This window comes from Botrytis fragariae (genome assembly GCF_013461495.1).
Source record: "Botrytis fragariae strain BVB16 chromosome Unknown tig00000270, whole genome shotgun sequence".
NCBI lineage: Eukaryota > Fungi > Ascomycota > Leotiomycetes > Helotiales > Sclerotiniaceae > Botrytis > Botrytis fragariae.
In genome coordinates, this window is record NW_023501006.1 from 305,062 (window position 1) to 318,694 (window position 13,633).

Here is a 13,633-nt window from a genome sequence, read left to right on the forward strand (position 1 = left end):
TTACTTTTCTCCTCTTCTCTTCTCTCCCCCCCAACTTCTTCTTCTTCAAGTAATCAAAAAAGTCTCGGATTGCCTTCAATCTACATACATATACACAATTTAATAACTTCTTAATTCAATCAAAACATCTTTCAAAATGGGAGGAGGTAATGTAAGTTTGATCTCTTTTACCTTTCATCCCCTTTAAACTCTATAACCCTTTTTTCTTGTCCGGTCAATCAAGGCCAGGGAAATTCTCCACCCAAGGGTCTCTCAACCCGGCTTTCGACCACGAACTATGATCGTCGCATTCTAAATACTGGAGACCTGACCTTTTCACAGGGCGCAAAAGCAGCTTCTAAGCGTGCACGCAATCAAAAAGATGCTGAGAAGGGTACCGCAAAGTCGCAACTGAAGGTCAACGAGTCAGCAAAGGATATTCAATGCGAGGTTTGCAAAACCACTTTCTTGAAGACCACTAGACTTCCTGCGTGAGTATTTTGTTTTTTCGTTTGCGATTTATATTTGCCATTTCGCACAATCGTCAGTCTTGAAAGAAAAGATGCAGGTATTCTGGGAATTATGCGTCGAGGCGGGGAGAATCCTGCAGGAAGAGAAAGAGGGGGAAAAAAAGGATGCAAGGAATTTTGGGAGACCCGCAGTCGTTTTCTTTCTTAAAGCATCAAGCCGAATTCAAATCATACCGAAACTAATATCCTATCACCAGTCTCACCGAACACGCCATGAACAAGCACTCAAAGGGACCGGAACTCTGCTTCCCATCGTTTATGGCTCAGCAGGCTGCATTAGTTGGCAAGAAATAAATTCTCGACACTTCTTTGTGCGACTCATCTTACGATTTCGTATGACGCAATGACGAAGACACGATATTTTACGGTTGGACAGATGTGGTAGAGGAAAATTTTGGGTTTCGATGATCAGAGGATTGATATCAATTTGCGAAAGAAGAACAAGCGATTGGCGCATGGGCGGGAGATATAATGGCGTTTATTCAGAAGCCAGCAGACTAGCTATTTGAACCAGAACAATCTGCTTCTTATCTACAAATGTGTGTTTTACTTCTCATGATGAGTAATGGATCGGGACTAGTCAGGTAGTTCGGATCGCCATACAACAACGAAAAGGGGCTTTCCTTGGTTGGATTCATTTGGACTATTGAATTTATTTGAGACAATGAATCTCTACCTTATGTTTCTGCGGGTGGAGTAACCGGCAAACCCTTGTGTCTGCGTTCCGCTTCTTGCTCTGCTCTTATATCCGCAAGAATTTCTGGATACCATTTTTCTCCCACATCCACATGGCTCTTAATCCTATTTCTTAACGTCGCCTCCCCTAGCGTATCCGCCTTTCCGCCCCCTCTGAAAGTAAACTCCACATCGTCCAACCTACCCCCCACACTCTCCAAAACCTTTCTCCTCATCTGCCTAACTTCCTCCTTCACCTCCCCAATCCCCACCTCATTCAACTCTTCAAACCTCGTACTTCCCCTCACCCCCTGAAAAAACGGCACACTATATCTCGGCCCCCCTCCATACTGCGGGCTCAAAACCCTATGCGTAGTACTCATACAAACCCCCTTCGTCAACGCCTCCATTCCCTGTCCAATAGCCACCACCAACGTCCCTTCAATCGGCGGACAATCAATCCACTCCCCTTTCAGATTCTGCACCTGTAGCCCCCTCTTATCCCCAACTTGCAATAAATACGACGTCAACATGGAATCTTTATGCGGTCCTACTCCCTGACCCTCTTGTTCGGGACGCAGACCCAGTTCCTTCAAATCCGGGTATTTAACCACTTTTAATTTATGCTGTTGATCGGTATCAAAATATCGCTCAAAAGCATTCGATGGGAGTCCAATGGCTTCTGCAATCAAACTGGTGAAGAATATGGATACATCACCCATTTGTTTGATATATGATTCGAAAACGGGGCGGAAATTAGGGAGATAGGTGGGCGAGGGCCAGAGATTGGGAGCGAGTAGATTGTAGTGGAGGGGATCGGAGGCAGTAGGGATGGGATGGGGGGTGGAGAGATCGATTTGTTCGCGTTGATCGATCGCGTGCGCGGTGATTTCTGCGGAGAGGGGAGAGTAGCCTAGGAATGAGGGCGCGTTGACCATTTGGATTCTAGTCCTGGATGGAGTTAGATTGAAGGTTTGGTATACCTATTAGGTGTTTATGCAAGTATATTGATAAAATGAGATGTGAGAAGTGAGCAGAGAAAACCTACTTTTCCTCCAGTGGAATGTCAAAGAACTTGACCCCTTCCTCGATAACATTGTCTATTAATTCCTGGGTTATCCCAACGTTCTTCAGATATAGAAATCCCACTTCGAGTAATGCATGGCGCAGTTGATCCAGAAACTCGGGTTTAGTTTCTGGGGATCGGGCGAGAGAAAGGTCGAGGATTGGGATATTGGTGAAGGACATTATGTGTGATAGTGAGTGGTGTTTCTTTGTACAGTATCAACTATTGAAATTACATTATAGAAATGGAAAATTTATATCATGAGATAGATATGGAAACTGTAATCCAAAGTATTACGAATTTGCTAGTAACATGATGTGATGTTACTCCTAGCAGTGCTTAGTGAACAAATCCATAAACCTTAGATGGGAAGTGGGGTGCGGGGTGATTTCGTTATCTGGCGCGATCCGCATAAAACGACCCTTAACGATAAGTAAGATATGTAACCGCTGAAGGGTCCCCTCACAAAGGAAGAAAAAAATCATGAAGCACATCGATAAGTAATATTAACATTTTATTCCAAGTCAAGAAAAACTCGCCGAAGTCTGCAAGGTATAAATACTTTTAAGCTCTGTACAGCCATATACAAAGCTCCCTAACGCTCAAGGTTTTATAAACCGCCCTCGCTATGCTAACTTAAAGTATAGAAACCATTAAAATTCATTATACCATCTTTTCCAAAGGTTTACTAGAAAACAATCCTGCCACTTGATAGAACATCTCCTCCAAGGGTGGCAATGCAAATGCTGGCCCAATATCAAATACACCTGAAAGTGCTTGTTGTGTCACAACAGGTGTATCATCATCATCCTCAATAACTGCAGGCGATAAAGGTTCAGCTTCTTCCGGCTCATCCTCAACATCCTCGAGCATTTGTAGCAGATCACCGGTTGACTCATCTGCAATCGCATCCAATTGAAGCTCAGTAGTTGATTGGGCTAATGCGGTCATTGGTTGAGTGCCCTTCTTCATCACATTTCGGACTTCAGCAGCTCCGTTGAGGACCAAGAATCCTTCCGAATCCTCAGTGGGTATAATAGCCGAGACAGCAGTCTCGAAGCACTCGGTCAACAGTGGCACTTGACTTTCCTGACCAAAAACGGCGAACCCAGAATACGTTGGCGGGAAAGTTTGCTCTCTGAGCTCCTCTGCTGACGGAGGGGTAAGTCTCATTGGAATAGCGACTGCGAATGTGCGACTGTTTCGATTGATGGCTAGATGCATCATTTCAATTTTTTGTATAATATGCATGCGTGTGATAGATTTGTAAAGCTTTAAGCTATACCTCAATTGATCCGAAACCAAATCATGTACACGAATCGAATCGGATAGGGTTATGAGATCTCTGCCCAAGATCTCCATGGCCACGATACTACCTTCAAATAGGCCGTGCTGTGAAGCGGTGACGGAGCCTTGTTCGGGATCGATCATGTGAACTGTTCCGTTTCTACCAAATGCTGCAGCTAGAATCGAGCCATCATCCGCGAAGGCTATAGCACCATTGTATGGCGTACTACGCAAATAGTCATCTGTAAGCTCAGACTTTTCAAGTTGAATTTCATGCTGGCAGTGCCAGTTTTTGAGAGCGTTGCCCTTCCCATCCTTGACTGCAATGCCATCTCTTTTTCGAGTTTTTGGAACCCATGTTCGCACCACACTGTCTTCTCCTATCGTAGAAAATCTCAAGGAGCTAGGATCTGTGGCGAGACCCAGGATTTGACCGGCTCCAGGTGCGGCATCACTTGCCATGTGTGGAGTATTGATTCGCGATACCAATTCCCATGTCTGCTCTGCTTCTTTCCACTGCCAGAACTTCAAACAGATTTCGCGCCTCAGTTTCAATTCAGCAAATGGGTTTGTAGCCTGGTGAGTTACGAAATCGAGGTCGGCGTGAGATGGCGTCCACTCATCAACAGTAGCTAGCCAAAGGCCATCGTGAGACTTCTGGATGTGAGTTACTCTGGGCTCCGACACTGGAAGTGCGTTTGGTGTCTCGTTAATACTGGTGACATTTGTCCTTGCAAGGGCTTGCTTTGATACATTGTGCCCAGCACTGAGGTCATAGGTCTGTAAAAATGAACAATTTCTAACAGGAGCTTCGTAAAATGGCACTTCTGGAGTCTGCCCAACACCAAGGAATAGATGAGAAGGGTTTGAAGAACTGATAACAGCAGGTGTCCGCTGGACAACATGAAATTTATAGAAATGGGATTTTGCTCTCTGCACTTCATCTGCTCGGGGTTCAGCGTATTGGGTGACGCTGGATTGGATGCCAGCAAAATTTGCCGTCGGTTCCAGCTCGGCTGTAGACAATACCATTGCAGAATTGTCAGCAAGCTGAATGCCGTACGATGATCCAGAAGGAGATACGACCACATTGAGAATAGTAGATGTCATGTGAGGCAAGAACTGCGTCTTTCCGGTGTCTAATTGCCAAAGCACGAGGACTGTTTCGCTACCTCCTGATATAATGTAGTTTCCTATTATCGGGTCAGTTCAGGTGTTGCCAGAGAGTAAAGCGCGAAAGATATACATACCATCCAAAGACCACTTGACGGTCTGGACACCCCTTCTGTGCCAATGTAATCTTGTCGGTACAAGGTTGATCATGGATGCATAGTTTTTATTTTCTGATTGTATGAGATTGCCTAGCAAATCACGATGTATGAAAATGAATCCTTTCGCATCGCCAACCACTACATCAACAACTGGAATCTTTTTTGATATATTCCTGTCATCGGTACCTGTTCTAGGATATACTCGTGCATCCAAGGACATTATAGGAGCAGTCGAATCAAACATACGGAATACGTACTTGATCTTGTCAGTAGTATCAAAATCCAAGTTCCGAACATAACCAAGTAAGATACTCTTTCCAGAAGCCGCGAGAAGTACAGAGCCTCCATTGGCAGTTTTTAGATAGTTGATCGGGTTTGTTGAAGTATATATGGTTCTTGCGACTGTTTGTATTGGCGAACCAGGCTGGGTCAATTCATTCGCAGTAATTCGCCAGCCGCCGTCCTTCTTAGGCTCAGTTGTGAATACCACATCTCTTCGTCGTCCAGCGGATACCATAGAAGCGACAGTCATATGTATGCACCCGGTAGACGAAATCTTCCAGGATTGATCGTTGCCAGTTCCCGAAGTCCAGTCCAGGCGGTATATGGCTCCATCGGACAAGGCTGCCCAAACAATATTAGAATCAGTCGGGGAGAGCTCGTATGCGACAATGTGAGCGAAAGGATGTTTCGAGTGGTCGAATTTTATCGTTCGAGTGAGGAGAGAATCGGAGGTTGAGTAGATGAGGAGGCTCATTCGGGTTGCTAAGATCATATACCTTGGTTTCAGTTAGCAATTGAGCTCGTCGCAAAGAGTAATCGGTGTCATACTTCTCATCTTCTGTAAAAATAGGATCGGCATCAATCATACGCCCACCAACAGGTTCAGAAATATTCCAGCTTTGATCTTTCACTGGCTTGGGTGCCTGTGGAATTTTCTTTTCCCAAATTTCCTTCTTCGGCTTCATTCCTCGTTTTGCCTGCGAGTCCGTAGATTGTAATGGCACATCCTCAAACAGATCCTCAAAATCGATAACCTCTGTTGATTCTAATTCATCTTTATGCGCGCCATTGACCTGGGCCAATTCTTTTCCCTTTCCTAGCGCTTCAAAAATGTCAAACCCGCCATTGCTCTGGACAAATTTGGTAGAAGTATCCGCAGATTCTGAGGTAGGTTTAGACCTCTTTGGAATATCTGCTACCTCTGTTTGAACTCTTTTGCGCTTCAATATGGAAGCCATTATGTTGTCAAAAGTTCTTGAAAGTCAAAAAGAGTTCAAGGTTCGGATTGGCAAATATGAGGCAGAAGCTCTGAACGTTTTTTATTTTTTATTTAGTAACCGAGGATCTACCGATAGTTGTTCCGGCGATAAAGAAAAAAGTTCTTGGTATCAACTCACGCGCAGAACTTCAATTTAAATCCTAGAAACTACAACATCATCGCAGATCTTCACATCTACCCCTATACACATCAAAATGATCATTCCAGTTCGTTGTTTCTCTTGCGGAAAGGTAAACTACATCAAGCATTTGCGCGAGAGTCGTGCGCTAACCGTTAGAACAGGTTACCGGAGACATCTGGGAGCGATATGTCAAGCTCATTGACGAGGGAGTCAACGACGGGTTAGAGAACCACACTACACACTGTTCTTATTGCTTCACAATACTAATACATTGTTATAGCGATGCTATGGATGAGCTCACTTTAAAGAGATATTGTTGCCGTCGCATGATCATGACCCATGTCGACCTCATCGAGAAACTTCTTAGGTACGAAATATCACTCCCATTATTGTGGCAGACGAACAAAGAAGCGGAGAGCTGCATTTATATGTCAGATGAATATTTGCTTCCTCATTTACTGACCGATTCGTTAGATACAATCCTGCGGAGAGAGATGCGAAAAAGGCCGCTTTGAACGGTTAATAAGTCAAATCAGCCATATTACCTTTTACTCGTACATAACTCGATTCGGATGACCTCAATTGCTCAATCGGAAGAAGCGCGATATGCGATTAGACGATACCATAGCAGACAGTGAGGCAGATGGTATAGGCGTTGATTGGAGATCATAATCCAAATGCTACAGATTTTGGCGTGGGCGTTCCAGGGCTACCCCCAACGGTGATTGGTGTGTAGTAAACATTTGCGAGCGGTGTTGAATTTTTACACGGAGGAGTGGGGAGATAATATTTGCGGCTCATTATCGAATTTTCAGAATCAAGGATTATTTCCAACATAACCATACCATACTTTCGTACATGCATTGTTGTTTGTTTTGGGAACACTATCAGACGTTCATCAGGCGCCCAAATAATACTTGATCGTCGCTGGTAGAAGTTGTCCCAAGGAACTGGTTCTCTATTATGCACGTACAACGCATTGGACTTGGGATGTATTGATGTGGAGTGCACTTAAATCTGACAAGCCACTAACAAGAAATTTCTAGCATTCACCGACGGCAGGAGCTTACTCTACCAACCAGGACTTTGCCATTTTGTAAGAGCGATAGTCAATGAGTGGTCTCTTATAACCTCATGCAATGCAGAGAATGGGAAAAGCTGGCGTGTGTATAAGGCTAGAAGCGGTGGAGTCATGTTGGTGCAAACTTGCATCAAACTTCGACGCGTATTGCTTGGTTTTGATAAGTCGTCAAAATTACGAGAAACTCGTCGAATCAGAACAAACATGGAGTTGGGGATTTTGCATCGATCGATCTAAGGCCTTGAAGAGAGAAAACTTTCGACAGAGGTATCAACAAGGACTAGGATAATGTCATTATCATCGGAATGGACCACCACCAGATAGAGAATATGATTCCGTGTTAGCCAGTCCACGATATTCATTCCGCCCGTACTGGTAAATTTTGTTTGGGCGATGATGACCGGCCGACCTATATGACTGACTTTAATGATATTCCCGTGGTTTCGGGTATGCTTATGCTTATTACTTTGTCCCGAAGTGCTCAAATATTGGCAGTGATTCTTGCAGTGAACCCAGTCTGGGTATAATTGAAGCTATTATTGCTGTCATGATAGACCCGGCCGTTTGGTTCGCGATTTGCAACTGTTGGATTGATTGTCAATGTTTTTTTTTGTTCCTTGACAATAGACGTTGTTCCCTGTCCCTTCATCCTTCCATGGCGACTTTACGAGTTTCGAGACATGGAATATCATGAGATACTTTATTCCCGTCAAGATGTTACTTGGTATATGAAACAGGAAACGGTTCTCCGGTTTATCGAATGTGTGATAAGATGAGATTAGCTGCCGGTATCGTACACATGCTGCTGTGGTTTCTCATGTTTCGAATTGAGATTACCCACCTTCCGTTGTGATCAGGATAAATGGAGTCAACGACATGTCAGTTGAGCACTAAGTTGTATATCTCATGTAGATACAAATATACTCGGCCTACTTCAAGACAATGGAAGCCGTCAAGAGTACCCAGGCTCGCCAGGTATGTAGTATATCTGGAAAATAAACTTGTAAGCGCCCGTCATGCTTGTAGTCTGCATATATGCAAGCGGGGAGGACCAAAAGACATGGATTGACGTATATGATTGGTTGAATTTTGATTTCTTCTTGCATCGAGAAAGCCATGATGGATGGTACCTACCTAGGTAGTCCTTTTCTGAACGGCGTTATCAGCCTATTGTTTGTTCTCTTATGCTCATTTCTTGTCCCGCTTCAACATTGCAGATTTTGTACTCATCGCGACAAGGGACCAAAGAATGTGTTTGTTTTGGGACCGGTACATCTCTCGTATATTGTGTTATGTATCTATTCGCGACAATAACAATGATAACAACCAAGTCAATGAAATCTTCTTAATGCGAGGAAAGAGAAATCGTAATTAAAACAAAAGGGTTCGTTCTCTTATCTGTACGCATTGCCAGGTACTTTGTAGACATGGTAATCCTCACATCCTCACACCCTAAACATCCTTAACATCCTCGCTCCATCTTTCCCCACAAGGAAAATCAACCCCCGCCGATGCCAGGTCCACGCGCGAAAGTCATAATAAAGTACCACTTTATATCGAAATCCTCCCCGAGGACGTGACCTTGCGGCACAGCGCTTTCCTACCTATCTTTTGCATCTGAGCGTGTAAGGTTTGTTATTGATTTTGAATATTTTTGGCTACACGCATCCACTCATTCTACTAAACTCTTTACGATCCAAGTATATTTCCTTGTGGTGCCAACACTTCTGCTAAACTCAGTTCCAAAGCCCTGAGCTTGGAACTCTTGATCCGCGCCAGACTTTCCACCATTCAGCCTCAGTGTTCTCTGATCCACCCCAACGTCCGAAGCTGTGAGTGGTAACCCCTCCCAGAACCTGGCGTTGTAAGCATTACCATCTCTTCTTTATACTTGAGCTTCGAGGTCCCACCTAGACAATCTTTTATGAAGTGTGCGAGCTTCTTATCTTTTTATTGGGGCCTCAAAATATCAGGAGAATGGCAGTAGAAAGTCCATTGCTTGCCTCACCTGTCAACGTCATGTCAGCCATCTCTCCCTATACAGACTTCTCTCTTTCACCATGTTCTCCTTCAATTCAAAGATCTCCATATTACCAATCGCTGTATGTTGCACCATTTCAAAAACTGACCATGCTAATAATATCATATAGGCCCGCGCGAAATTACTCAGGCTCCAATCTCCAACCAACTCCTTTCGAGGACGGCCTCTCTCCTGCCAGCGCGCACCTACTCAGTCCAATGAGTGATATGGTGGGACCTTCGCCAGTGACCTCAAATGGCACTACAACCACAGATATTGAGGATGATGAAGTGGCAGATGAAACGATGAACCATGAGGATATACCCAGAGCCGATTCGCAACTTACTGTTGGTACATCACCACGGTTGGAAACATTGTTGCTGATACTATAAATAGTTGAAAAGGCTCAGCACAAATCTACCAGAAGAATTTCGTGCTTCCATCGAAGATGAGTCTGTTTCGGTCATCCACGCCCCCGAGGGCTACGCAAAATTCGTGAGCAATAGAGCTACGTGATGAAGAATTAACAGCTAATTCATAACAGCCGTTCAGTGATGCAACCCCAGCACAATCGGCGAAAGCACTTTTGGATCGTTCAACACCAACTCCATACCAGCAGTCTAGAAGTTCAAGAAGTAGTCCAAGAAGTAGCCCTCGCACCAGTCCTAAGTTTAATCAAAGGACAAGTCCGAAGACCAGTCCGAAAACGAGTCCAAGTGGAAGCCCCAGTAACAGCCCAGGAATGAGTCCAGAAATTCTCCAGGTTGCTGAGCATGCGGATAAAGTAAACCCCCTTATATTTTACGTCTTTGCCAAGCTAACAACGACATAGTCTATCGAGCCAGGTCCAGTTTCACCTCCACCGATCACTACAGACATTAAGCCGATGCAATTTGGTTTGGAAAATCAAACACCTCGAGCGCAAACCCGTCAAGAAGTCGAGTCGTTTTCGGAAGAGAGACGACCATCTCGGCCGAGTAGTCTTGAAGGTATAACCGAAGAAGAAGATACAAAGATTCCTTACTCACTAGATGTAGGGATTCCCGAGGAACTTCCCAAGGACTTTTCGGAAGACGATTTCGATGCTCGTACAGTTCATAATGCGGACGAGGAAGTATCAGCCTTGAAGACGGCGCTTAATGAATGTTGGACACTCTGCAATACGTTGGCTAGTCTTAGCTCTATTCACCGTGAAAGGATATTTAGCTTTTCTGGATCCGGGGATGCTCACGAAAAAGCTTGGAAATGTTGTTGGAAGCTCTGCAAGAAATTATACGATAGCCGCGACGAAGATCACGAGTTTCATGTTAGGCCAACACTGGATCTGTGTAGAGATTTTTGCCAATCTCTATTTGATGTGCGCCAAAAGAAAGACGAGGTGGCTGACTCAGTATTGAGGGTCAGTTTCGAATTGAACAACCACTTGTATAATACACACGATCGCAATTTACCGGAAGCTTTTCGGGAAAGAACTCTGGACTTTTACATAACGCTATGCCATCGTCTCATGAAACAAAGAAGTGAACTTGCCGAAGAGACAGATTCTCTTCTCCGAGCTTGCTGGAGTCTTGCTGAAATGCTTTTCAGTCTTCGACAAAACAGAAGAGAAGGTAAAATGGCAGATGAAGAGCTTCTTGGGTCTGCTGTTCAAGCTTGCTGGGAACTATGTGACCTTTTCCGAGAAGGTTGGACACAGGTTCGTCCTGAGAGGGGTACACCTCGCCCATCCCAAACGACTTTCAGAACATCATCCGATCAAATGTCTCGCTCTTCACATACCAAGTCTAGTAGTCTAGCTTCGCTATCAGAGAATCCTGAAGAGCATACACCTACAAGATATGTCATCCTTCCTGAAACCCCAACAACCGACTTTGAAGATACCCCCATCACACCAGAGGAGAACTCGCCAAACATTCCAAATATTATGGTTCTAGGTTCAGAAAGACCACCGCGATGGTCATCTGCCGCATCTTCACTTTCAGGATATTCTCAAGAAAGTGGTGCTAGCACGGTAACCAACGGAAACCAACCGGAGGATCTAAATTTGACACGGCTCAAGATACTTATCTTGAAAGCTTCAATGAATGTGGGATATTCAAGAACTGCGATCTCGTCCAAAGGTTCACCCTTGACACTTCAAAATTTTGTCAAGGCACTGCCGACTGGTACCTTTGGTCCATCGCCAGCGCAAACAAATCTACTTTCATCATATCGAAACCTGGTACTGAGCGACCCTACCTTCAGAAATCCAAGCTCACTACCGCCGCCAGGAAAGAAAGTCTCAGCCAATGATCTCGCTAAGAGTGTCAGTTGGATGATGAGGACTGGACAATACACATTTTTGAGAGATTTATTCAGGATGGTGTTTGGCTTCCGTGTTGATGAAGCTGATTCACGAAAGGGTGTCAGCATCTCGGTTTGAAAATGATGCTTTATCTTAGGACCATCATTGCATCTATTTCCAGTCGCTATGTCCCATAAGATAGGCCGCGTTGGAATTTTGCCATTTTGCTGCGAGCCTCATGATGGCTATAGCTTACATGCTAGATTTTTGGTGTCACAAAGTACAAGACTGCTTCAAGGGACTCGAGCAATACCATTGCTCTGAATGTGACGTTAAAGAAGACGATAATGTCTCAATTGGCCAACTTCACTCACACTGATCATATCATCTCTGCCGATGCCAATGTCCCCGGAACATTGCAGGACGGTCCGTATTGGAACGTTAGATGCAGCTAGATATTGCTCAACCTCCTTTTACCCATGTCTCTATCTCTCAATGGCATAACTTGTACGAGAACGAGAACGAAAACGAGAACGAAATCAACGACGCAAGGGGAATTTGGGAGGCTGTTTTATATTTTGTGTTTTTTTTTTGATACCCTTGCTGTAAGGCGTTGCGGCGCGAGAAGGAAATGTTTTCTCTTCGCCCTGTGGATATTATATATGCTTGTGGATTTTAACATACTTCTACATACTTCAAAATTTATAATATATTTACTTCTCAGATTTTCGTAGAATCCATCCCCATGAGTTCCTTCCTTCAATCTCCACGCGTTCATATGAAGTGCATTGCCATTTCCCGCTACTCTCAATTACAAGTATCATAAATCATAATAAAGCCTCAAAAACAAAACTTTCCAGCATCTCTGGTATTAAACCCCGGTAGTTACCTAATTATAGAAACAATGCAATGCATGCGACGTTCACAGATAGGCGAGATATTCAATCACATCACGTTACATGATGAACCAATGAGGAACGAGTAGCCCGGTTCTATTTTTTGTTATGGCTTGAAATAGAAAAGACTTGGGAACGAGTGGGGTTGAAGATGGGATTATTGCGCGAAGCCAATGGCCATCGGCGCTTGCTTGCAGAATTGTAGGATGGATGGATGGATGGATGGATGGATGCGTATGGTATAGGTATATATGGGTTATCGGCGCGCGGCTATTGTTATATGTATGTGTATATGACTGTACCGTACTGGACCATGCTGGAGTCTGGAATGGGCTAAATCATTTTTTAATTTTGATTTTTTGGTGTGGAAACTTGGATTTGCTACTTAACCTTATACAAGGTATATGGATTCATATTGTATACTGCGTTGGAAAAGGTAATGGGCTCGCTCCTTTTGAGATTATGTTTTGTGTTGACATCTTGGTGGTGGAATTGGTGTCGCTGGATACGTAGATAAAGATATTTTCAATCAAATTGTTGGGAGAGTAATATGTTAGTATTGCAGTTACAGGGCAAGATGGAATAGAATATGATATTATTATTATGTGATGATTCTTGGGTGCTGATATGATTTGGGAGTGAGGGTAATACATAGGTAGTAGTTAGGAGGTATTTGCATATCTGATGGCGTTCGAAATTGTGCGTGTACATCCTGCGTGGGGTTTCTGGGAATTTATTTCATTATCAATTCCTGCGGGAGAGCTATATCCTCGATCTCATTTAGCTGTCCTCGGTGGTGGACCCTTCCTCTTTTCATCGCCCCGCGTAGAATAATCTTCCATCCAGTCTTCGCCCCGTGCCGAAACATCAGTAGATGAATGTAGAGAGGTCTTCTGATTCTGTATTGAGGAAAGCTCTTGGGCAATTGCTGTATAGAATTGAGGTATGGCTTGTCCCGTTTTTTCAGGCACAATGATACGGGAAGGGGTGATAATGATATAGCACAGCTGAATCTCATGCACTATTTGTTTGTGGCGGTGATCTTTCATCATGATGCTTTCGTCCCTTGTATACTATGGACGATTCAACAATGATGAAGCGCGATACTTTAGGTGGGAGTATTGTGGGGGAAATGACCCCT

The 13,633-nt window shown here is 44.1% G+C and overlaps 5 protein-coding genes across 5 annotated transcripts; 3 read left to right on the forward strand and 2 right to left on the reverse strand.

Annotated features, from left to right (window-relative positions):
- Positions 1-73: 73 nt before the first annotated feature.
- Positions 74-1,001, forward strand: Bfra_012264 (uncharacterized protein). Its single transcript, XM_037342581.1, has 3 exons — positions 74-151; positions 322-470; positions 707-1,001. The coding sequence occupies exons 1-3, from the start codon at positions 137-139 to the stop codon at positions 801-803; spliced, it is 261 nt and encodes an 86-aa protein (XP_037187565.1). The 5' UTR covers positions 74-136; the 3' UTR covers positions 804-1,001.
- A 185-nt stretch (positions 1,002-1,186) lies between these two features.
- On the reverse strand, positions 1,187-2,432 carry Bfra_012265 (putative isopenicillin n protein; the record flags this gene model as incomplete). Its single annotated transcript, XM_037342582.1, has 2 exons — positions 1,187-2,135; positions 2,233-2,432. 2 exons carry the CDS (start codon positions 2,430-2,432, stop codon positions 1,187-1,189), a joined length of 1,149 nt encoding a protein of 382 aa, XP_037187566.1.
- Positions 2,433-2,913: 481 nt separating this feature from the next.
- Positions 2,914-6,049, reverse strand: Bfra_012266 (putative wd domain-containing protein; the record flags this gene model as incomplete). Its single annotated transcript, XM_037342583.1, has 3 exons — positions 2,914-4,730; positions 4,788-5,587; positions 5,640-6,049. The coding sequence occupies 3 exons, from the start codon at positions 6,047-6,049 to the stop codon at positions 2,914-2,916; spliced, it is 3,027 nt and encodes a 1,008-aa protein (XP_037187567.1).
- Positions 6,050-6,284: 235 nt separating this feature from the next.
- Positions 6,285-6,734, forward strand: Bfra_012267 (putative dna-directed rna polymerases n 8 kda subunit superfamily protein; the record flags this gene model as incomplete). Its single annotated transcript, XM_037342584.1, has 4 exons — positions 6,285-6,320; positions 6,373-6,431; positions 6,492-6,578; positions 6,686-6,734. 4 exons carry the CDS (start codon positions 6,285-6,287, stop codon positions 6,732-6,734), a joined length of 231 nt encoding a protein of 76 aa, XP_037187568.1.
- Positions 6,735-9,269: 2,535 nt separating this feature from the next.
- On the forward strand, positions 9,270-11,734 carry Bfra_012268 (uncharacterized protein; the record flags this gene model as incomplete). The annotated part of the gene is made up of 5 exons (XM_037342585.1): positions 9,270-9,394; positions 9,443-9,659; positions 9,709-9,807; positions 9,857-10,096; positions 10,145-11,734. 5 exons carry the CDS (start codon positions 9,270-9,272, stop codon positions 11,732-11,734), a joined length of 2,271 nt encoding a protein of 756 aa, XP_037187569.1.
- Positions 11,735-13,633: the final 1,899 nt, after the last annotated feature.